This window comes from Leopardus geoffroyi, chromosome C1, assembly GCF_018350155.1.
Source record: "Leopardus geoffroyi isolate Oge1 chromosome C1, O.geoffroyi_Oge1_pat1.0, whole genome shotgun sequence".
Taxonomy (NCBI): Eukaryota; Metazoa; Chordata; class Mammalia; order Carnivora; family Felidae; genus Leopardus; species Leopardus geoffroyi.
The window spans coordinates 144,813,775-144,839,983 of record NC_059328.1 but is presented as its reverse complement, the minus strand read 5'-3'; the positions used below and the strand labels follow the sequence as shown (position 1 = coordinate 144,839,983).

The window sequence follows — 26,209 nt, the reverse complement described above, 5'->3', positions numbered from 1 at the left end:
AATCTCTCTGAGATTTTTAAGATGAGGGCCAGAGATGTAGCATCTGCCACTCCAGAGGATGCTTTCATTTTTCCCCCAAATTTCTTTTAAGCAGCCAAGTGTACTTCTAATGAATAAGATATGTTGAGCAACTCTACGGTCATTTTAAATGGTATCAGATACTAAAACTTACTAGCACAAATCTCAGATAGATTTCCCTTCCTTTTCACGTCTTCTACTCATGGATTTTGAACACAAAGAGTTTTAAGATGGAAAAAGAACATGTGAAGCTAGCCTAGTTATGATTGTGCTCTTGAACTACAGTTTATGGCAAGTGACTTTAAGCAGTTTAATTAGAACAAAAGTTTAATGGATGTTTACTGAGTTCATTCCCCTGATGATGAAAACCTTAGGTACTGTTGCATGGCAATGAAATTCTGATAGTACTGCATTGTTTTTTAAAACATGAAGTTAAAGTGGTAATAGTGACCTAACTAGAATCTTTTTAAATGCAATAGAATTAAAAATTATGGATAATACTCTACCCTTCCCTACAATTCTGTATAGCTTAAGAGACAAGTCATGCTCTAGAGTGAAAAGGGTTTATGTAGTTTATGCGACACAGAGGCAGTGGTTAAGAATTGAGTTTCTGGCATCAACTCTGGGACCAAGATGATGGTTATGCTCAAACTATGTTAGGAGTGATTGCAACCCAAACAGAATATCTTTTAAAATGATTTATTTTTTTTCACCTTAGCTTCACCTTGCCCCCCTCAATGCCTAACTAGTTTCTTCTGATTTCATGCCCTTTAAATTGAACTTTCAAACTCTCCTCTATTCTGTGTAACTGTGATGCTTTTATGAGGACTCTGTGAGAAGTCAATCCAATTTAATTAAGTCATCCAATTTAATTTTTTTCCTACAAAATTTAAACTTATTTTGTAAGATGAATTCACTGCTCAGAAATAATTTCGTGGCCTTGTTGACACAGAAATTCAACATGTTTCCATGAAGGTCCATTAGAAACCGAGTGAGTTTTAAAAACATTTGATACTCTATCCTAATGAAGATATTTCATAAGGCATTTACATTGTTTCTCTTTCAATCACTAGGACAAGAACAAAATTAAAACAAGCCCCTGACTAATCTTGTGAGATGAGGGCAGTAAAGATTTCTTTTTAAAGCAAACACAATTTCTTTTTCAAGTTGTTCTGATGTTTAATAACAGTTTGCTGTTATTTATGTATTTTATGTGCTTCTTTGATCAGATACAAATTTTAGTAGGGAAATAAGCAAACATTCCTAAAAATGAATTATAAACAACTGTATTTTAGAATACTAAAAGGATTTTAAAACTTCCCACTCAGCAAAGTTAATATTTTTCCCTAATTGAAATAATGGAAAAACAAAAGTGTAGACACTTCCACGGCTTTGGGGAAACGATCTTCATGCCCCCAAGGTCATGTTTCTTAGCAGCCATTGTTGGGATCTGCTTCCACTACAGTCCTGCATGGTAGGCACCATTTTGTCTTCTTCGGAAGGTTCATCGAGGCATTGGTTACTGTTAACATGCCTCAAGGTGAGTCTCTGTAAAAGATAACCAATAATCAGTGCAACCTATTTTATCTTGAACTTCACTAGCTCATCAGATTAAATCTCTTTTAAAAACCCCTTATTTTTTTACTGTAAACCCAGTGATCTATATGTTTGTGAATCAAACTGTGCATGTGGCTCTGAATTATTATATAACTTTTAGTGTTACAGTTTCATCATTGTCTAATGCACCTTTATCTGCAGATGGTTAAGGAAATTGGCTGACCTTTATCATGCATTGCCAAGAATTCAGGCTCCTTTGCAAAAAGCCCATTTGTGAGCTCTGAGTTCACTTGAGGGCTGCAAATATTAACATGCTTTCACAAAGCCTTCGTTTTCTTAGGCGTGTGTTCTTCAGTAACCATTTGGTAAACATGCAAAGAGATGTCACAGCTGTGACCCAAATGAACAAAACTGCTAGAGATGTTCCCATTTCAAATACTAAACACACCATAGTATCTGTGCCTATGAGACATTCAGTGTAGAAGAATGATCATCATAGCAACAAAGAACTTGATAGTATGCTCACCATATTTTGGTTTTCATTTTTAAGCATATTAAAAATGTCAGTGCCAAATATAAAAAGGGATGTTATGGTCATATATTTTAAAATCTTATATCTATATTTTACTTTCTGCATAATAATGATTTTCATTAATAAGCATCCTCTCAGTACCTAAATGCTGAAATGTAATTTCAGTAATTGTACCATGTGAACCAGTCATCACATATTTTGTCTTTTGAGTTCACATTTATATAATTTTTTAAGGTTTTATTTATTTTGAGAGAGCGAGAAAGAGAGCATGAGCAGGAGAGGGACAGAGAGAGAAAGAAAGAGGGACAGAGAGAGAGAATCCAAGCATGCCCTGCACTGTCAGCACAGAGGCTGGTGCAGGGCTCAAACTCAGGAACCATGAGATCATGACCTGAGCCAAAACAAGAGTTGGATGCTTAACCAACTAAGCCACCCAGGAGCCCCAAGTTCACATTTATATTTTGAAATCATACTTTTAAACTTTTCAAACATACATTTTAAATCCACATGTTTTATGCATATTGACTTATGCACATAAATTATATAAATTTCTGCTCAGTTTCATGGGCAATGCCTAGAATCCTCTTATATGGAAAAACTCCCAACCTGAAGAAAAGTGTTTGAACATGACAGGTGATTTGCCGGCATATCTTGAAAAAAGCACATATTATACTTTTGTTGCAAATACCAAAATTAAAGGTCGACAAGTCTTTTTGGGGGAAGTGGGGGGTGGATCTTGATATTACATTGAAAGTTGGATTTTAAAAATGTGGAGGGAGCACCTGGGTGGCTCAGTCAATTCAGCACCCAGTTCTTGATTTTGGCTCAGGTCATGATCTCACAGTTCTGAGATTTAGCTGCATAGGGGTCTGTGCTGACTAAGATTCTCTCTGTCCATTCCCCTGTGTGCATACACACCCTCTCTCTCAAAAAAAAAAAAAAAAAAAGAAAAGAAAAACAGGGGGCATGAAATAAAAATGGTGGAGAAACACTGCCTGGACAGTTGTAATTTGTTTGGATTAGGACTGCAAATACCCTGGACTGCACTGTCCTGAGAAGAGATGGGATGGAAAATAGGCTTGTGGGGATGCTTAATAGACAACACGCAGGAAATTAAAAGCACAAGGCTATTAAACGTGAAGAAGATTTCAAGATTGAGGCCTTTGTTGCTCTTTCAATACATGAAATCAAGCTATTTATACTAAAAAGAGAGAGAAAATGAAATGGCAAAATATAGGCAAGAAGATGGATGATGATGCCAGAAGATGGCTTATGATGCTAGAAATTATGCTGTTGGCTAATGAACCAGCAACCAACTTGAAAAACAAAACATTTTTTCTAGAAAATTTTCATTAAAATCAACAAAATATTCTTTATTGTTACTTACCTGAGGTCCTTCGTATATACATGTCCTCGTTCAAAAAAAGCAATTTAGCCTTGATTGCTTCCATTAGATTTTTCTTAAATGTGACTTTAAGGATCAGCTTATCAAGTACATAATGATAATTTACACAATATTAGTATATTTTCCCAAAAAGTATTTTCTTTGAAGGAATTCGTTAATAGTCAAAAGCCACCACTGTAAAGATAACAAAGAACTCACCAAAAACCTCTCCTTTTTAATGTAGTGCAGTAGAAAGACCAGACCTTTTAGGGTCAGGTAGACCTCAGTTTGAATTCCTGTTGCCCCAGTTACCAGCCATGAACACTTGGGCAAGCTGCCAAATCATTCTGAGGACCCGATTCTTTATCAGAAAATGCTTAACTATACATATGAGTATTTAAAAATGCTCTTTTCCCATCTGCTTAACAAATTTAACCTTTATTCACCTATATAACTGTGATTCCCCCCTTAGTGATCTGATAAGGGTAACAATGTTAACATGTTTCTAGGCAACATTAAAAATAACCTCTGAATGATAAACTGCATCTGTATCTGACACGCCGCATTATAAACACCTGATAGGAAACCAAATCCTGGGCATCTCTAAGCACCAAGGCTTGTAGTTTTGCATACTCTTTTGGGTTCCTCAGAGCTGGGCCTATGGAGTGGTTACATACATACGTGTTCAGTGCTTCAAGGGTGGTTGCCACACCACCCTGATATGGCTCTCATCCCTTCACAGAGGGCTGTCACCTGTTGAAGAGCTAGCTCCCCTAAGGCTAGATGAACTGCTGCAGGGTCTGCTGACAGAAGCAAGTCGTGGTTTCTGCCCTAGAATTATGTAAATAAACTTGGGACACTAAGTGTCAAGTTAACTCTAAGAAGACCCCTTTTGGGCATTACACTGCCAGGTAGGCTTTGAAAACAAACTAAGATAATACATGTAAATTACTTTGTACACAAGTTCTCTGTGCAAAACGTCCAAACTTTCCCAGCTTTCTAACACGTCTCGAATGTAGTTCTAATGTAAATAATGCCCCTTGTCTTCACTCGTCTCCATACCCCATTCAGCCTTGTCACTGAGCATTCCAAGCTCCATTGTGTCTTCTACTAACAACTTGAACTGGTTCATTCGAACCAGAATAATGCCCTAACTTCCCATCTGTTCTCATAGGAAGCTATTGCACAATGTAATGTCCTTTATTTACAGGACGATAATCCCCTTAAGATCAAGAACTAGGACATGTTCTTATTTGCACTCTTTATAAGAATTCCATACTGGTTTTTTGACTTAAACTGAATAACGATTCTTTTCATTGCTTACTGAGAAGATATTCACAAATCACACAGGTGATAAAAGGTATAATTTTTAAAAAGCTTTTATTGTATCACTTAGCCAACCACAAAGAAAATCTTAGATATAATTTATGTTATAAACTTACTGAAAATTACATTTTAGTTTTCAAAAATGCATTTCCTTAAAGCTTCAGGTTAAAATAATAAATTCTAGAAAAGCTACCCTAAATCTGCACACAATGGAAGTATCTGAATAAAAAATTAACAAGATTAATTAATTTTAATGTCCCCAAAACAATCCATAGTTTTGGCTATGTTTTTTTAAATTGATTATTTTTAGCTCTAATGCAAAATCTATTATATAAACATGACTATAGTTAGCCTAAGAAAGCTAATATGTCATAATGTATTCCATTAATTATATTTATGCATATATAAATATTTGAAATAAAGTAAAAACTGGAAAATGTCTATTAATAATTGACCAAACACTTCTTAATATAGTCAGCCTCCAAATTAATAAGCCGCTAAAAGTAAAAGACAGAAAAGTAACTCCGTGGAGAAATAGCACATAAAGATTTTTCTTAAGTACATTTTAAAGAATTTCTAGATTTCAATAACAACATAACAAAGAGTAAAATAAATTTAACAGTCTGCAAAACAAATTTACAAGACTTATTAGAGAATGTAATCAGTAGGATTCTCAAAAATATTTCTAAAAACTTCCATTCTTGTATAGTTTCTTAGTAGCCATTTTTGCAAAGGGCTATCATTACATGTTTCCACAGTGGGCTTCTGGGAGCCATCAGCTACTTTGCTTACTGAGAGACAGGACTGGGTGATTATGTGAAGAAGAGTGTGGGTCTGTTTGACAAAGAAAATAATGAATAATGACAAAATCAAGTACAAAGACAGTAATAAATCAATCATTCTTGGCAACATACAATTTCTACTGGGTAAGGATGGAAGGCACACGTCATAATAATTGCATCCATGGAGCTAAGAGCCACATCCTTTTAGATGACTTTAGTATCAACTGTATTAAGTAGGAGCAAATGAAGATAAGACTGGGAAGATGGAGCAGAGCCTGAGATCAGATGTTGAAACATTTTGAGCAAAAGGTTATTTTGGACAGAAAAGGTATATTCTCAATGTTCACTCTAGTGATAAAAATATTTTTTTATAGTGATAAGTGGGTTATTTTGTGAGTAGATATTCAAAATTGTTGAATACCCAGAGTTTTTTCAGTTATGGTTTGTGAGTTCCTCACTCCTTTGCCCTAAACTTGAACAGATGCCAGGGAAGAATCCAGGGGAGAATATATTGATTTAATGCTTTGCTTTACTTTGTACAGTATGGTACTCAAATTGTTTCCACCATGTTTTCATGCAGCTGACCTGTGTTAAAAGTGTTGCACATGTGCATTGCCGAATTCATCTAAATGTCAATTAGCAAGTTAATGAAGAGAGGAAAAAGAAAAGGTCAGCTCCACTTGGGCTCTTAATTTGACCTAATTCTCCAAACACAATTTGTAATTAATTTGTTTCTTGTTTTCAGTCTATTTCCTCCTCAGGAGCATTAGCTGCAGGGAGGCCAGGAACTATAACTATATACATCAAGCCTAGTGCCTGCCCACAGGAGGCTCTTTATAAGTTCTGATTGAAACACTTATGAAAGGCCAATGCAGAAAATAAATTCTGTTAAAATTAAACTACATTTCTTTTGCTGCTTAATGGACACAAATCATTGGATTTTCTATTTCAAGACATAGACTTAGTGTCTATAGTAAAATTGTAGACAAATGATTTATAAATCTACAAAGGATAACGTATATATTATCATATATGATTGTCATATATATAATTTATATTTAAGATTTTATATGTACATGTATGTGTATGTGTATGTATATATATATATATTTAGCCAAACTTGAATTTCCTATCTATACTGTTGAAAATTCCTAAACTTGATAATCCTCTATCTTCAGTGATGTTTCTTTTCATAATAAATTTTTCTTGGTAAATGTCATGTTAACATCAAAGACTTCAGTGTTAGTGATTGTGAATTTCATCTTTTATTAAAACGAAAAATGAATTATAAAGTTTTCCTTGAATTCAAACAAAACAAAACTTGCTTTACCTATTCTCAGGAAATATAACTCCAGAGCATAAATACAGTATAAAATTTTCCATAAAAAATACTATTATAATATTTCCCCTAAAGTGTTTATCACATGAGTGACCATGAAAAACATTCAAAGAACTTTCACTCCTGGTACTTCTGAAAAGCCAGTAAGGGGGTGCCTAAGTGGCTCAGTCAGTTGGGACTCTGACTTCAGCTCAGGTCATGATCTCATGGTTTGTGAGTTCGAGCCCTGTGTTGGGCTCTGTGCTCATAGCTCAGAGCCTGGAGCCTGCTTCGGATTCTGTGTTTCCCCCTCCTCTGCCCCTCCCCTGCTCATGCTCTGTCATGCTTCGTCACTCAATAATGAATAAATGTTAACATTTTTTTAAAGCCATTAAGCCAGAAGAAAAATTAGAAATCTCAAATAATCCCATTGGGATAAAAAAGTATTTTTTATTTAAAAAAACCCAAAAAAACATTGAGTTTTCATTTGTTTGAAAAATAAGTGTAGTTTACTTATTTTTTCTCAGTGTTTCTCAATGATTAATATTTTATGTGTTTTCTAGTTATTTTTAGTGCTCATATTATGCAAATTTATATTCATCTAATGAAATATCCTTCCACTTTATCATGATCTTTCTTATTCTGTATTCAAATAATCTAAAAACATAAGAATTACACAATTTCTACAAAGTAGATTTGCCAAAAATCCTTTCCCTTTTCCATTTGGGGGAGTATCTTTCCAATTTGGAGCTATTATAAATAATGCTTTCATAAACACCTCTGAACATCTCTCTCCACATGTATAGTCACTTATTTAGAAATTATTCTTGAAGTGAAATCACAAGATCAAAAGGTATAAACCTTTTAATACATACTAGCAAAGTTTAAAAAAAATCTACGATACTTGTTTTGTAATAATAGCAGTAGCAGCTAAATTTCTCATGCTTATTATATGCTAGGATACTGCATGGGTGTCAGTCTTACTACATCTACACCAGTGTTGTGTGTTCCATTAAAAACATTTCTTGACACAGACAGGATAGAGAAATAAATATAAGAACACATGTGAAATGATTTTTTTTTATTTACGTATTTCTGATAGCTCTAAATAGCCAATGACAATGAAAGAGAAAGTTAATTTAAATATTTCTCCTGTGCTGATTATTCAAGACCTTGCATAGTTTTATATTAGGTATACTTTTTATTTTCTATGAAAAACTTTTTATTAAGCATATCAGCCCTTATCGTACTTGTTGCAAATGCCTCTCACAACTTTGGAGGACTGTCATGTTAATTCAGTTTTGAAGGTAATGTGACATACAGGCTGACATGAAGCATACTGCCGAATATCTTTCCCTATTGCTTTATTTAAAATATTGGCTGGATGGGGCGCCTGGGTGGCGCAGTCGGTTAAGCATCCGACTTCAGCCAGGTCACGATCTCGCGGTCCGTGAGTTCGAGCCCCGCGTCGGGCTCTGGACTGATGGCTCAGAGCCTGGAGCCTGTTTCCGATTCTGTGTCTCCCTCTCTCTCTGCCCCTCCCCCGTTCATGCTCTGTCTCTCTCTGTCCCAAAAATAAATAAACGTTGAAAAAAAAAAAAATATTGGCTGGAAAACAAGGTAAGATGAACCCTAAGCCAGGATTGGTTTTTGTTTATAACCTTACTTAATCATTTTCCTTTGAAGTATAAAACATTAGTATTTTCTGGGATTTACAAAATTTGAATTATACTATTTAAAGATGTATAAGAAAATAATTCCTGTCTTTAAACATATACATATGTTTTGCTATCTAAGACAGGATGTGTCATGCATGGAGTATCCCTAAATCTACCCTTTTGAAAAGATAATTACCATTGAAAGCCAAGTGACCTCAGACTAAGAAAACGAGTTTAATGACAAAGTAAGAATTATAAAATTAGGTCATACTTTTGCATCTTCTTTATTAGAGAGCACTAAGTGAACAACTTGATAATTTAATGAATGAATAGAAGTGACGGCCTCGTCGGTTAAAGAACCAATCAATCATACAGGCTTCAGTTTAAAAGATTCCTTACTAAAATTTAGTTTAGAAAGTTAAAAATTTTAAATGAAACTCGATTGTTATATATAATAAGCAAAAACAATGTTATATTCAATAGCAAAGGCAGTAAGATTTCCCCTATTGATAAAGTATGAAATAATAATTATTTAAACAGTAATATATAATGAAGTTGTTATTCAAAATATTAAGTATGATCTCCTGACATGGTGAACTGTGTTTCATTAGAACAGAATATGAGTATTCTAAAAAAAAAAATGAGTGTAAATGTTTCAGAAACAAGAACTAAAATTACAATACTAAACTATTGAAATTCCTATTCACTAATTGAGTCTACATACGAAACCACAGCTATGGGTCAATGGGAATGTGGAAAGGTAACACTAGTCAGATATACACAGCCTTCTAAAGGTAAATTGAGTCACTGTTTTTATTAGGAGTGCTACACAGGGAAATGGCTGGGTTGCCATTATAGATTACTTACCTTGAAATTATATTGCCATTTACCTGCTTTCTGATGAAGGTAAAAGGAGGAGGTGTTAGGTAAAGTCTAAATATAAGCTTCTGTGATTTCAGTAAATATCAGTCCAACATATTTTACCTACTGAAAAAAATCCCTTATCTTGTGACTCTGGGAAACATTTGATACAGATGGATATTGAATTCATTTTTTCAGTCAACTTGCTCAGTCACATGAAAAACAAGACTTATTTTTAGCATCATATTTTGCTCCCTTATTTTTTTCTTTGTTGCATAGTGTTTGTTGAGCATAAGTGCTCTGTCCTAAAATTAGATTCTTACACTGTATATAGCTGCTTGAATGTTCAGAAAGAAATGTGATCATATGCGCTTATTGTCAGAAAATGTAAATTTCAAATGCATTGGAACACAACTGCAATGTTCAAATTGAGTATAAGGAAATCTAAGTAGAATAGAATGGATGGGTGACAACTTTATAAAAATAATTTTTAAAATGTTTCAGTGCGATGAAATTTAGATTTTTTTTTCTTTTTTGTTCTAATTCTGTGGCAGTTGCTTTCATAGCACCATAGTGTTCAGGTAATTGATTTAAGAGGTTATAGACCAGGTGAGGATCTTGTAGTTTTGTTGGTGATGCTCAGTTGCCCCCAAACTGAACATGTGTTTAGCCAGGTATAAAGTGATACCGAATTAAATTCATGTCTGTGTTAAAAAAAAATATTAAGAAAGTGAAAAATTCTATGTTTCAAATTAAAGTTGGCCAAAGACATGTATCTATTGCCAACATGTGCTTAGTTTCACTCAAATAAAAGGAGAACCAATTAGATATTAAATTATGAATATGTATAAAGTTCGTAAGCAATTAGACCATACTGACAAAGTGGTTTTATGACTATTCGTCTAAATAGTCTATTGCAGAACATCTTTCCAAATATTAAGGAAAGGAGAAATTCTATGTGAGTAAAATTGGTAAATTTTATTTAACCAATTGATAATTGATGATATTTAATCCCTTTCATTTATAATAATACCCATTTAGCTTATCAGATCAGCATCATTAAAAGCATCAAATTGTTTCTAGTTTTTCAGTGACCTCAAAAGGCAATGTAGGGTAGTGGAAAAATTGCTGGATTCGGTGCCAGAAACCTGGGGTCTAAAACCTAGAGAAACTGTTTTAACACTGTAAGCTTACATTTACTAATATAAAGAATACAAATAATAATAATATCTTACAGGACTACTATTAGAATTTTTTGAGAAAACAGATGAAATCATAGACCCTCTAAATTTCGCTCCCTTCGCTTTTCCCTTCACTCACCCAAGAAGCAAACAAACTGGAGAGGCTCCATGTTTTGAGGTTTTATGATACTGTTTGAATTTTTCTCTGGATTTTCTAATAATTCTCCTATTAATGACTTTTCTAAAATTGAAAGTGCTATGGGAGATGAGGTGATGGAATGTTTCAGTTGTTCACACTGTGAGATTTGCAGTTGTACCAGTCACTAGCTTTCTTCGATTACTATATGAGAATGTCATTTCTGCCCCCATCGCTGGCAGTGTGATCTTTGTGCTTACTTCCTGCCTGATAAAGGCTGAACGAAGAGAACTTTAAGAAAAGTTTCAGCTCTTGTAATCCTGTGAACTCCACCAAGTTTTATTCTGCTTTGATAGTATACCACCCTCAGGTTCCTCAAAGAAAACTAATTTTGCCTTTGATAGCAGTAGATAAATAACTGAATTAAAGAAGCAGCAAGTACCACTTCCTACTTCCCACAGGGTGGATGCCAGAAGACAAGCACTACTTGGCAATGACTCCTCTTTCCCAGCACCTCTCACCCTTTACTCCCTATCCCTCCCCCATCTCTCCTGAAGGCCTGTCATTTTCCAAAGTATATTTATGCCTTTTCTTAACTTTGCAATAATTCCAACAGTTTATAAAAAGACTAAGGAAGATAAGTAGATGTTTGGCCACTGTCTAGACCTTCTCAAACTTTAATATGTATGTAAATGACTTGGGGATTTGTTAAGATGCAGACTCCGATATAGTCTTGTAAAATTCCAAATTTCCAAAAAGTTCCCAGGTGATGTTCCTAGTCTGAGAATCACACTTTGAGTGGTAGGAGTTGGGACTGTTCTGTAGACTAAGTATTAGATTTAAATTTCTTTTTAAAAAAGTCTCTATTCTTCTGACTTTTTTACAAATAAAATCAGTCTTATTTCAAAGCTGAAAATTCCAGAAAGGTGATTCATTATTCCTACAATTATTCTATTATGACCTCTCCATAGTATGATTTATGCACTCATAAATTTGGCAAAAAAAATCTATACTATGACTTAAATATTTTAGACAAGTTGAACATCACGATTTAATTTTAAAAACAAACATAGGGTAAAGTATGTTATATAATTATTACTATGATCAGATCTTTTAAAACCTAAACATTTCTCAATATTTATGGAATATTATAAGCTTTTTTATGTGTGTTCCAGAAATGAAGTTTACATGACACAAAATATTCCAATGCTATAAAAATACTACAGTAGCTAACTACTAGTCATCCAAAATAGTAAATTTACAAAAACTATTTATTTGTCTTAGGTGAAGCAATCTATTTTTTTTCTCTTTTCTTTCAAAATCCCTTAGTATTCAACAGTCTTACTGCTGGCTGATAAAAACGTAAACAAAATATACACCTAAGTACCAATAATATAGTTATTTCAGAAATTAAAGAATCTGAGTTATGACCATAGTAGCCATTGCCCACTCAAAAAATAAGGAAAGTTTGAAGATTAAAAGTGGTACTCTGAAATTCAACACTGCTTTACCTTATCAAAAGTACATATACTCCTTCTCCTTTCCTTATAAATATATATTCTAGATTTCTTAATTTTTAACACCAGGCCAATAAAGTTCTGGGTTCATTGCGAAAACTAAAGAGCAACAGCAACATAAAGTTTTATTTAAAAAAAATGCTACTTGTAGGATTTCTCCTTTATCTGTACATTTATCTGTACTGTACAGAAGGAGAGAGCCAAGGGTCCAGGTTTACCCCCATGTATTATTAAAGGAAGTATCTTCTGCAGTCTTAATATAAAGGGTGGTGATGATGATAGCTCAAGAGAAAAAATGGGGGTCAGACAAAGGTGAACAAGGTACAGAGAAGACAAGTCTGAATAGAACACACTGGTGCATTATCGGAATGATTCAGGATGTTTGCCCTTAATTATGTCACAGAAGAAGAATATTTTATGTCCAAAGAGCTTGATTATATAAATTTTGGAGCCAAATTTTAACCCTACATAATCAATTTCAAATTACATAAAAAATCAGTAAGTTTTCCTGCTAAGAAACTACAACATCATGCAAATTGGAAGGACATTCAAAAAGTTTTTTAAAAGAAGACATTCTTACAATATCAATAATACCAACGACTATAGATTGGTTTTTAAAATGTTACACTTGCAGAGTATTTTAGGCTTAGGTAAAACAGTGCATTTGCGAAATTTGTTTACCTCTAGTGCATTATTTATCTTGCAAGAATAGTTCTTATTTTAAGTCACCAACCATTTAATGAGGAAAATGTAACACGGATGACCCAATTCATTTTGTTAAGCAAAGGGAGCGGAAAGGAACGGAGCTGTTTCAAGGCAACTTCCTTCTGGAGAAGAAAATATTTCTTTTTTATTAGCTCCATCTGATGGTTGATCTGGTTTTTACACACAGCCTGGCTATAAATTCCCAACAGTAATTTTATTGTTTGCTCTCCCTCTCTTCTATCAGAAAGATGTACTACATTGAGGAAATGCTGCTTGGCTGATTATGTACCTAATTAGGTTATCGAATTTTGCAAAGTATTTACCATTATAAAGAGCATTCTTGCTTATCTTATCAGCTTTTTTCTTTTTTCCTTTAAGTTGGGAAGCTGTAAAATTTAAAATTTGAAAATATTGTTGGTATTGTCCTGTAATGCGCATCTTCATATATACCTCTCACCTAAGCGTAGCTGGCCGCTTGCCTAACTTATACGAAGCATGTACATGTGATGACACGTTTTAAGCACATAAAAATGAATTTACTCTCCTTCTTCGTGTTTTACACTAGTGGACTAGTTGGGAAAAAACCTATTTATATGCTGTACCATCCTCATGCTATCAGACAGAGGCGTGCATGCTTGAAATACAGTTCTTCCAATGCAGAAAAAGTAGCTGAGCATTTAAATGTATTTGGAATATATAAATGAGTTTAAGCACTAAATAATAAGTAAATTGAAGAAAATACTGTACCTCCGCATCATATTCCCATAACTGATTTCCTCTCATGTGGTGACATTTTAACATGATTACAGGTCCGCTGAGTCTAGACACATCCAAGCACAAATCATCAGTTCGGATTTCTTTGTCAGCAGTGTAAGAAAACACCTGGGAATATAAAATTCAGCTAATAAAATAATCTTCTTAAAAACAAAAAGAAACCCCACCATATAGCAGATTTCTCTGTGGAAGCATTGATATCAACTTGTGTTTTCAAATAGTGTCTGCCGTGTGATCTTGAGAAAGCTAGTTGACCTCTGAGTCCTTTCCCTCAACTGCAAAATAAGTCCGTGTCATCTGTTTCATAAAGTTTTTGTGAGGCCTCAGTTTAACAAACTAAAATAGTAAATACTTATTATTTGGTGGCACCACATTTCCTGCACTATACTTGTCTCATATATCATACAACCGGTTCAATAAAACAAACTGTGTTAACCATATGGGGCTCAACAAAGGGCACTCCTTATTCTCACCACCATATGACCAGTACCCCAGCTCTATAGAGCTAATGATGTCTGCATAAAGACGTTTAAATCTTTCTTTCCATAGGTACATCATGTAAATTTTATTAAATATTGTCAGTGTGTTTCCAAGGTTGTAGAATTAGCTTCTCCAGAGAGCTCATTAAAGGTAGGCTCTCTGCTTATCTTATACGGTTATAGCTGGGATTGGCTACAATTCTCAAAATATCCAACAAATGTCAAGGTGGATTGTGGATTCATTGTTAGCTAATTTAAACTGATACTATAAGAATCTCTTTTTTTTTAAATTCCTGGTATGAATAATTTATTTATAACATTGATTATTGAAGGTTCATGAGTTAGTAAGTACCTAAATTATAAAAGTTACTTTCTTCTGTTAGCTATGATAAGCATGGTTCAGTGTTTTGTGGGTATTTTTTTTCTTTGCAATGTCAAGAGGGAATATAATAAGGAAGATTATATGAGGATCTTTTAGTTTTCCAATGCAGTCTGATAAAATTGGAGGAAGTCAGCTCTAGAAATCAATTATACACACTGGAGCCCTGGCCTGTAAGCTGAACAAGTTAGTCTTGAAGGGGTTGGCCTCTTCAGCACCGAGACTCAGGACTTCTCTGAAAATCACAAGTGGTAAGAGGAGAATGCAAAGTCAATGATCAGGAAATTCTTCACAAAAGTTTTACATTCTACTCAACAGTATAAAACCTTGAGAAGTATATGAAATTCATTTAATTAAACTATGTAAACTATAGATTTGATGTATGGCACTCAGAAAAAAATTTCCTATATTTTGTACTTTTTAATGCTCACACTTTTAATGGGAATTATGAGTAACCAAGAGAATAAAAGAAATACCTATCAAACATAAGTACTATATCCTTTCCAAACATGGTATTTATTAATACAATATTCAATTTAATACAAACATATTTAATAGCTGAATTTAGTAGGAGACCTTGATTTGAAGGAGGGAAATTTCGGGAGAAATTTCTTTTATCTTTTGTTTTAATGTGAAGTATAATTTTCCACATTGAAGTATTTTCTTTTAGTTGTATACAGATGCCAGTGTAAATGGAAACACCAAAGCATTCACATTTGCCATTAATTTTGTATGAGGAATACAATCACAGCCTGAAAATGATTTTTCCTCAGGTCTCTTATGATAGTTTGGAAACTTTACCACATTCTTTTTTCCTTGATTACTAATTTTAATTCAATCAGTAGCTATCTTAAGTGATTTATACTCAATAAAGATATATTTGTAGAATATATTCTGAGTCTATATACATATAGTACCTGAAATTATGTTTCTTTGGCCTTTGCACTTGAAAAAAAATTAACTGATGTTAAAATGCTTGGTCCACAGATAATTTTTTCCTAAAACTGTATGTAATGTTTTATTTTCTGGCATTAATTTGTTCACAAATCCTAACAATTTATATGATTAATTCATTTTTCATACCTGAGAATCTCATTTTTATGCTTGATTACTATTTTTCTTGAAGTAAGTGGCATACTTTATTACACAGTGGTAAATGGGAGGATGGACTTTTTTTTTAATATGAAATTTATTGTCATCTCCATACAACCTCCAGTGCTCATCCCAACAGGTCCCCTCCTCAATGCCCATCACCCACTTTCCCCTCCCTCGCACCCCCCATACTCTCTGTTTATTCTCAGTTTTTAAGAGTCTCTTATGGTTTGCCTCCCTCCCTAACTTTTTTTTTCCCCCGTCCCATCTCCATGGTCTTCTGTTACGTTTCTCAGAAGCCACATAAGAGTGAAAACATATGGTATCTGTCTTTCTCTGTATGACTTATTTCACTTAGCATAACACTCTCCAGTTCCATCCACATTAGTACAAAAGGCCATATTTCATTCTTTCTCATTGCCAAGTAGTATTCCATTGTGTATATAAACCACAATTTTTTTTTTTATCCATTCATCAGTTGATGGACACTTAGGCTCTTTCCACAATTCGGCTATTGTTGAAAGTGCTGCTATAAACATTGGGGTACAAGTGCCCTATGCATCAGCACTCCTGTATCCCTTGGGTAAATTCCTAGCAGTGCTATTGCTGGGTCATAGGGTAGATCTATTTTTTTAATTTTTTGAGGAACCTCCACACTGTTTTCCAGAGTGGCTGCACCAGTTTGCATTCTCACCAACAGTGCAAGAGGGTTCCCGTTTCTCCACATCCTCTCCACCATCTATAGTCTCCTGATTTGTTCATTTTAGCAACTCTGTCTGACTTGTGTGAGGCGATATCTCAGTGTGGTTTTGATTTTTATTTCCCTGATGAGGAGTGACGTTGAGCATCTTTTCATGTGCCTGTTGGCTATCTGGATGTTTTCTTTAGAGAAGTGTCTATTCATGTTTTCTGCCCATTTATTCACTGGATTATTTGTTTTTTGGGTGTAGAGTTTGGTGAGTTCTTTATAGATTTTGGATACTAGCCCTTTGTCTGATATGTCATTTGCAAATATCTTCTCCCATTGTGTCAGTTGCCTTTTAGTTTTGTTGATTGTTTCCTTGCAGTGCAGAAGCTTTTTATCTTCATCAGGTCCCAATAGTTCATTTTTGCTTTTAATCCCCTTGCCTTTGGAGATGTGTCAAGTAAGAAATTGCTGCGGCTGAGGTCAGAGAGGTTTTTGCCTGCTTTCTCCTCTAGGGTTTTGATGGTTTCCTGTCTCACATTCAGGTCCTTTATCCATTTTGAGTTTATTTTTGTAAATGGTGTAAGAAAGTGGTCTAGGTCATTCTTCTGCATGTTGCTGTCCAGTTCTCCCAGCACCATTTGTTAAAGAGACTGTTTTCCATTGGATATTCTTTCCTGCTTTGTCAAAGATTAGTTGGCCATACATCTGTGGGTCCAATGCTGGAGTCTCTATTCTGTTCGATTGGTCTATGTGTCTGTTTTTGTGCCAGTAGCATGCTGTCTTGATGATTACAGCTTTGTAGTAGAGGCCAAAGTCTGGAATTGTGATGCCTCCTGCTTTGGTCTTCTTCAATATTATTTTGGCTATTCGGGGTCTTTTGTGGTTCCATACAAATTTTAGGATTGCTTGTTCTAGCTTCGAGAAGAATGCTGGTGCAATTTAATTGGGATTGCATTGAATGTGTAGATTGCTTTGAGTAGTATTGACATTTTAATAATATTTATTCTTCTAATCATTGAGCACGGAATGTTTTTCCATTTCTTTGTATCTTCTTCAATTTCCTTCATAAGCTTTCTATAGTTTTCAGCATACAGGTCTTTTACATCTTCAGTTAGGTTTATTCCTACGTATTTATGCTTCTTGGTGCAATCGTGAATGGAATCAGTTTGTTTGTCTTTCTGTTGCTTCATTATTAGTGTATGAAAATGAAACTGATTTCTGTACATTAATTTTGTATCCTGTGACTTTACTGAATTCATGTATCAGTTCTAGTAGACTTTTGGTGGAGTATATTGGGTGTTCCATGTACAATATCATGTCATCTGCAAAAAGTGAAAGCTTGACTTCATCTTTGCCAATTTTGATGCCTTTAATTTCCTTTTGTTGTCTGATTGCTGATGCTAGCACTTCCAACACTATGTTAAACAACAGCAGTGAAAGTGGACATCCCTGTTGTGTTCCTGATCTCGGGGAAAGCTCTCCGTTTTCCCCATTGAGGATGATATTAGCTGTGGGCTTTTCATAAACGGCTTTATGATGTTTAAGTATGTTCCTTCTATCCCGACTTTCTTGAGGGTTTTTATTAACAAAGGCTGAATTTTATCAAATGCTTTTTCTGCATCGATTGACAGGATCATATGGTTCTTTTCTCTTATTAATGTGATGTATCACATTGATTTGCGAATGTTGAACCAGCCCTGCAGCCCAGGAATGAATCCCACTTGATTATGGTGAAGAATTGTTTTTATATGCTGTTGAATTCTATTTGCTAGTATCTTGTTGAGAATTTTTGCATCCATATTCATCAGGGATATTGGCCTGTAGTTCTCTTTTTTTTGCTGGCTCTCTGTCTGGTTTGGGAATCAAAGTAATGCTGTCTTCATAGAATGAGTCTGGAAGTTTTCCTTCTCTTTCTATTTTTTGGAACAGCTTGAGATGGATAGGTATTATCACTGCTTTAAATGTCTGGTAGAATTCCCCAGGGAAGCCATCTGGGCCTGGACTCTTATTTGTTGGGAGATTTTTGATAACTGATTCAATTTCTTCACTGGTTTTGGGTCTGTTCAAGTTTTCTATTTCTTCCTGTTTGAGTTTTGGAAGTGGGTGGGTGCTTAGGAATTTGTCCATTTCTTCCAGGTTGTCCAGTTTGTTGGCATGTAATTTTTCATAGTATTCCCTGATGTTTGTATCTCTGAGGGATTGGTTGTAATAATCCCATTTTCATTCATGATTTTATCTATTTGGGTCCTCTCCTTTTTTTTTTTTTTTTTTTTTTTTTTTTTTTTTTTTTTTGAGAAGCCTGGCTAGAGATTTATCAAATTTGTTGATTTTTTTTTTAAAAAACCAACTCTTAGTTTCATTGATCTTTACAGATTTTTTAGATTCTATATTGTTTATTTCTGCTCTGATCTTTATTATTTCTCTTCTTCTGCTGGGTTTGGGGTGTCTTTGCTGTTCTGCTTCCAGATCCTTTAGGTGTGCTGTTGGATTTTGTATTTGGGATTTTTCTTGTTTCTTGAGATAGGCCTGGATTGCAATGTGTTTTCCTCTCAGGACTGCCTTTGCTGCATCCCAAAGCATTTGGATTGTTGTATTTTCATTTTCATTTGTTTTCATATATTTTTTAATTTCTTCTCTAATTTCCTGGTTGACCCACTCATTCTTTAGTAGGGTGTTCTTTAACCTCCATGCTTTTGGAGGTTTTCCAGACTTTTTTCTGTGGTTGATTTCAAGCTTCATAGCATTGTGGTCTGAAAGTATGCATGGTATGATTTCAATTCTTGTATACTTATGAAGGGCTGTTTTGTGACCCAGTATGTGATCTATCTTGGAGAATGTTCCATGTGCACTCGAGAAGAAAGTATATTCTGTTGCTTTGGGATGCAGAGTTCTAAATATATCTGTCAAGTCCATCTGATCCAAGATATCATTCAGGGCCCTTGTTTCTTTATTGACTGTGTGTCTAGATGATCTATCCATTTCTGTAAGTGGAGTATTAAAGTCCCCTGCAATTACCACATTCTTATCAATAAGGTTTCTTATGTTTGTGATTGTTTTATATATTTGGGGGCTCTCATATTCGGTGCATAGACATTTATAATTGTTAGCCCTTCCTGATGGATAGACCCTGTAATTATTATATAATGCCCTTCTTCATCTCTTGTTACAGCCTTTAATTTAAAGTCTAGTTTGGGGGCTCCTGGGTGCCTCAGTTGGTTGAGTGTCCGACTTCAGCTCGGGTCATGATCTTGCGATCTGTGAGTTCGAGCCCTGCTTCGGGCTCTGTGCTGACAGCTCAATGCCTGGAGCCTCCTTTGGATTCTGTGTCTCCCTCTGTCTCTGTCTCTCCCCTGATCATGCGCTCGCTCTTGCTCTCTCTGTCTCTCTGTCTCTCTGTCTCTCTGTCTCTGTCTCTCTCTGTCTCTGTCTCTCTCTGTGTCTGTCTCTCTCTGTGTCTGTCTCTCTCTGTGTCTCTCTCTGTCTCTCTGTCTCTGTCTCTCTGTCTCTCTGTCTCTCTGTCTCTCTGTCTCTCTGTCTCTCTGTCTCTCTGTCTCTCTCTGTCTCTCTGTCAAAAATAAACATTAAAATTAAAGTCTAGTTTGTCTGATATAAGTATGGCTACTCCAGCTTTCTTTTGACTTCCAGTAGCATGATAGCTAGTTCTCCATCCCCTCACTTTCAATCTGAAGCTGTTCTCAGGTCTAAAATGAGTCTCTTGTAGACAGCAAATAGATAGGTCTTACCCTATGTCTTTTGGTTGGAGCATTTAGTCCATTTACATTCAGTGTTATTATTGAAAGATATGGGTTTAGAGTCATTGTGATGTCTGTAGGTTTCATGCTTGTAGTTATGATTCTGGTACTTTGTGGTCCTTGCAACATTTCACTCACAGAATCCCCCTTAGGATCTCTTGTAGGGCTGGATTAGTGGTGGTGGATTCCTTCAGTTTTTGTTTGTTTGGGGAAACCTTTATCTCCCCTTCTATTCTGAATGACAGATTTGCTGGATAAAGGATTCTCGGCTGCATGTTTTTTCTGTTCATCACATTGAAGATTTCCTGCCATTCCTTTCTGGCCTGCCAAGTTTCAGTAGATAAATCCATCACTAGTCTTATAGGTCTCCCTTTATATGTTAGAGCATGTTTATCCCTAGCTGCTTTCAGAATTTTCTCTTTATCCTTGTATTTTGCCAGTTTCACTATGATATGTCATACAAAAGATCTATTCAAGTTACGTCTGAAGGGAGTTCTTTGTGCCTCTTGGATTTCAATGCCCCTTTCCTTCCTCAGATCAAGGAAGTTCTCTGCTATGATTTGTTCAAGTACACCTTCAGCCCCTTTCTCTCTCTCTTCTTCTGGAATTCCTGATACAGATATTGTTTTGTTTGATTGCATCATTTAGTTGTATAATTCTCCCCTCATACTCCTGGATTTTTTTATCTCTTTTTCTCAGTTTCCTCTTTTTCTATAATTTTATCTTGTAACTCACCTATTTTCTCCTCTGCCTCTTCAATCCATGCTATGGCTGCCTCCATTTTATTTTGCACTTTATTTATAGCATTTTTTAGTTCCTCATGACTATTTCTTAGTCCCTTGATCTCTGTAGCAATAGATTCTCTGCTGTGTTCTATGATTTTTTTTCAAGCCCAGCAATTAATTTTGACTATTCTAAATTCTTGTTCCATTATATTGCTTAAATTGGTTTTGATCAATTCGTTGGCTGTCACTACTTCCTGGAGTTTCTTTTGATGAGAATTCTTCCATTTCATCATTTTGGGTAGTCCCTGTGGTAGCTCCAAACTGCAGGGCACTTCACCTGTGCTGTCTGGAGAAACTTGTGTTGGTGGGTGGGGCCACAGTCAGACCAGATGTCTGTCCCCAGGCCACTGCTGGGGCCACAGTCAGAATGGTGTGTACCTTATCTTCCCCTCTCCCAGGGACAGGACTCATTGTGAAGTGATGTGGCCCCTGTCTCGACTACTTACACACTGCCAGGTTTGTGGTGCTGCTGTGATGGGATCTGGCCTATTAGCCAGGGTGGATCTGCAAGGTGCACAGGGGTGGGAGGGGCAGGCTTAGCTAGCTTTGCTGTCAGTGGTCCCCTGCAGAAGGGGCCCTACAGCACCAGGGTTGGGGTAGGGGAGGGAGGCAGGCCTGTTGGAGGGATGGATCCACAGAAGCACAGCAATGGGCTTTTGCATGGTGAAAGAAAGTTTGGTGATGAGAACTGGTTCCCTTTGGGATTTTGGCTGGGGGATGGGCGAGGGAGATGGCGCTGGCCAGCACATTTGTTCTCTGCTGAGCTGAGCTCTGTCTTCTGGGGCTCAACACCTTTCCCTCCTGGAGTCCTTTTACCCTCCCCACTCTCTGAGCACAGAGCTGTTGACTTTTAACATTCCAGATGTTAAGACCTGCTGGCTGTCAGAACTCACGCAGTCCGGCCCCTCCACTTTTGTCCCTCTGCTTTTGCAAGCCAGACTCGGGGGCTCTGCCTTGCTGGGCGGGCTGCCCCTCCACCACCCTGGCTCCCTCCCGCCAGTCCGTGTAGTACACACTGCCTCTCTGCCCTTCCTACCCTCTTCCGTGGGCATCTTGTCTATGCTTGGCTCCAGAGTCTGTTCTGCTAGTCTTCTGGTGGTTTTCTGGGTTATTTAGGCAGATGTGGGTGGAATCTAAGTGATCAGCAGGACGCGGTGAGCCCAGAGTCCTCCTAAGCTGCCATCTTCCCCTTACTCTACTATGCTTGAGTATTTCTAGGATGGTTTTTATTCTAATAATAAAAAGGTTAGTGTATGTCATGTACATGTCTTTCTTGATTTTATTTGGAAATTATTAGGCTTGATCTCAATTATTTACTCCTTTTTATCTATCCACTTTTTACCCATAATTATCATCTTTGTGCTTTTTCATATCTCCTACTGTAGGATGTTCATGGAATTCACTTTGGGATAGACTAAAATTGCATATGCAAAATACTTTGCAGAGATCCAGGTACCCAGAAAGCAGTCAGTAATTGATATTTAGTGTTAGAGGTCCTCCCAGGTTGTGGCCTTGTATGTGAATTCCTGCCTTGATAGTATGCACAGTACCCAAAGAATTTTTAGGACAGGGTCCAGCAGGTTTTGCTCTTACCTATCTGTGTTGAGCCCTCTGCACGCAGTTCTGAGGAGAGGCTGTAATACCTGAAGACTATCCTGACACTTGCAGCATATATAGTCACCCTTTACTGAATTTCTTACGACTTTGGGGACAATATCCTTAGATTCCTTAGGAAGAAGGTGCTCCTTATGGCTGTTGCCTATTGGCTGTGTCAGTACCCCACATAGGCTCCCTCAGGTGGTATATGTAGCTCCTGGAAGAGTATCTGCCCAATCTGTTCTCCTGCTATAATTAAAACCTTTATTCCTGATTATAAGGTAAGGTATTTAAATCCTGAACACATATGAAGCACATTAACTTAACATCACACATGTTGATGACTTTGAGATCGAGCCCTTCATTAGTGAAGTCTAATTGTATGTTCTTTTACAAAAATTGGACACTATTCCTCCCTTTCTAGTTAAAGCACTGAAATTGCTTTATCATTGGTTATCAGTACTGATTCTTACCAAAACCAGAAGTGAGTTACATAAATACTATATTGAGCATATATTTCCAGTTGCTCTAATGCAGTTTGATTCTAATAACAATTGGTTAAATCAAAGTCTAATCACTTTAAGTTGACTAGAAGCAGAGTAAAATAATCTCAGTGTATTCCCATCCATTATAAAAGAGGAATAAGGAGGAGGTTAACATTAATTGAGCACCTGTTTTAGAAACCATGTATAATATGATTCCTATATATTACATTAAATTTGCCCTTTTGTATCATTGTACAATTGCATTCATGTTCCTAGGCACACCAACTTAACATTATTGCAAAGCATAGTAAGTAGAGCTCTTTACATGAATTGTACAGATGCAATAATTTATGGTGCTTTGAAAATTCTGTTTTGTACGTAATCAGCAAATTTAACACATAACATTATGACCATCTAGCATTACGCATCTTCTTTTGTAGTCTGCTGGTCAAGCTAGCTCTACAAACAGCCACTAAAAAGGCCATTTTTACTCAATTATTTTAAGTTCAGCTATCTTATAAGAAGTGATTGATCCTTTGTTCCATTTTGTGAGCCCTTTTAGTTATTATGCCTTCCAAAACTACTTTGATGACTATAACATTTTAGTTTTTATTGTCTCCTATTACATTAGTTTGCTAGGGCTGCTGTAACAAAGTACTCCACACTAGGTGGTTTTTAATCTCCTCAGAGCACTAGAGGACAGAAGCCCCAGATAAAGGTATCAGCGGGATTGGTTTCTTCTGTGCACCCCTCTCATTTGCTTGTAGATGACTTCTTTTACTTTGTGTCTTCACATGGTCTTCCCTGTGGCTGTGTCCTAGTCACTTCTTATAAAAACAACACTCTTATTAGGGCCCACCCTAATGATCTCATTTAATCTTAATTGCATCCTTAAAGATCCTATATCTCCCAATGTAGTCCTATTCTGAGGTATGGGACTAGGACCTCAACATATGCATTTGAGGTTGGGGAGAGACACGATTCAGCCCCTAAAGCCTATTAACCCCTTAAACTGAAAGAAATAGCATGTCTTTCCCTACCTCTAGATGAAAACTGTAGATTTTTCCACTTGTCTAGGACCCCTAGGGTTCAATTCAGAAAACACAATGGCCTGTTGAATATTACTAGTGAAAATTCTGAATGAAATGTAATCCCAGACCTTCTTCCCTTTTCCTAGGTTGGAAGCCTGCAGTGGGGTAGAACATAGTTGACTCCTTTATCTCACCATTTTAAGAACTTCTTTTCTTTCTTATCTCTCCTGCCCACTCACACATTCCCCCACACTTCTAATTGGTTTTTGATTCCACCAGGGTAGTAGAAAGTATAAGGGGTCTTACCTGAACTGTCCTTGGTAACTCCTTCCTGTTCTCTGGCCTGGCAGAGATTTAAAGCTCCCTCTCCTGAGAGTGTTTAAGGTTCTTTAGAGATTCCCATAGCTAAGCACCTCTTACTGCAGTGCTGAGAAGACAATGCATATTTTATAAGTGGGCCACTTAAAAAAAATGTTTATTTTTGTGAGAGAGAGAGCATAAGCAGGGGAGGGGCAGGGAGAGTGAGGGAGGGAGACACAGAATCAGAAGCAGGCTCCAGGCTCTGAGCTGTCAGCACAGAGCCCGAATCGGGCCTCGAACCCAGGAACGGTGAGATTACAACCTAAGTCGAAGTCAGCCACTTAACTGAGCCACCTAGGTGCCTCAAGTGGGCCACTTTTTATGGCTTGACCAAGGAGGCAAGCTGACTCAGGCGGTGCAGTCACTTCAATTCAGTTGTCACAGGCCAGCTGTACTATGTGTGAGTCAAGTCACAGCCTGCCACATTCCCCAAAAGCATGAAGCGCATAGCAATGAAGCCCTTAAAATAGTGTTCTACATAATGTTCAGGGCACAATGAACTGCAGATTTTTTTCTTTTTTTTTTTTTAATGTTTATTTATTTTTGACAGAGAGAGAAGCAGAGAATGAACAGGGGAGGGGCAGAGAGACAGGGAGACACAGTCTGTAGCAGGCTCCAGGCTCTGAGTTGTCCGCACAGAGCTTGACGCGGGGCTTGAAGTCACAGACCACGAGATCATGACCTGAGCCGAAGTTGGTCGCTTAACCGACTGAGCCACCCAGGCGCCCCAGCAGGATTTTTTTCAAGAATTATTCAGACTTTCAAATTTCAAACCCTGCTTGACCTCATGGGTTGTGCACCCATGAAGCTGCCACCCCTGCCTTGAGTCCTCTCAATAAGGTTTGTCCCTGGAAGCTAGACTCCCACCCCCTCCTCTCTAGAGGGCGGGCAACTACTCCCTCCATAGAAAACCTCAGTCTTCTCCACCCTTTGATGCCTCCTGTCATGGGTTGAATTGTGTCCCCCAAAAGATATGCTGAAGTACTTTCTTGTAAGCACCTCGGAAAGTGAATGTATTTGGAAATAAGGTCATTGCAGATGGAATTAGGTAAGTTACCATGAGATCGTACTGGAGTAGGGTGGACCCTTAATCCAAAATGACTGGTGTCCTTAGGAGAAAACAGAGACATACAGAGAGAAAATGCCTCTGTGATGACGGAGGCAGAGATTGGAGCCAGGTGTTGTCTACAAGCCATGTGGATCGCAGGCAAATACCAGAAGTTAGAGGCAGCAACAGATGATTCTCCCTTACAGGTTTCAGAAGGAATATGGCCTTCCCAACACCTTGATTTCAGACCTGTAGCCTCAAGTATTGAAAGACAATAAATTTCTATTGTTCAAGGCACCCAGTTTGTGATAGTTTGTTAGGACAGCCCTAAGAAACTTATATGCCTCCTTCTATTTCTTATGATGGTTGCAATATGATGGTTGCAAATTTTGCATAGTAAAGTCTGATTTTAGATTTCACATCAGTGGCATCTTGGTGTCTGGGCTGAAAATGGTAACATCCAGTTATACTTTCCGAAAGCATCAATCATTTTTATAATCATTTTTCTATTTAAATACATCTTCATAAAGTGGCTTTTTGCTCTATGAGGTGAATAACCTGCTTTTATTGTAGATTTTATAGAGATCAGATTAATTTCTGTCTCTGAATTGATGTACTCAAATAACTGTAGGAGTAATGCCCAACATATAAAAGATGATAGCCAATTTCAATCTGTTCCTCTCAATCAACATTTTTTTTTTTTTTTAAGAGAAGGTAAGCATTTTCATTATTTCACCTATGCGTATGGTTTGTTCTTGATTTTTC

The 26,209-nt window shown here is 36.5% G+C and overlaps 1 protein-coding gene across 4 annotated transcripts in view; it reads right to left on the bottom strand.

Moving 5' to 3' along the window:
• Nucleotides 1-701: 701 nt before the first annotated feature.
• Nucleotides 702-26,209, bottom strand: part of GALNT13 (polypeptide N-acetylgalactosaminyltransferase 13) — a 545,013-nt gene continuing 519,505 nt past the window's right edge. For 2 of the 4 annotated variants that reach the window (XM_045479868.1, XM_045479867.1), the window contains exons 12-14: nucleotides 13,723-13,857; nucleotides 9,443-9,472; nucleotides 4,855-5,651 (exon numbers count right to left, since the gene is read on the bottom strand). In XM_045479868.1, coding sequence (XP_045335824.1) covers nucleotides 5,466-5,651; nucleotides 9,443-9,472; nucleotides 13,723-13,857 — 351 coding nt within the window. In that variant the 3' untranslated portion in view covers nucleotides 4,855-5,465. Of the gene's footprint in view, nucleotides 1,567-4,854; nucleotides 5,652-9,442; nucleotides 9,473-13,722; nucleotides 13,858-26,209 lie in introns of those variants that run through there. The other 2 variants (XM_045479870.1, XM_045479869.1) reach the window with 2 other exon arrangements.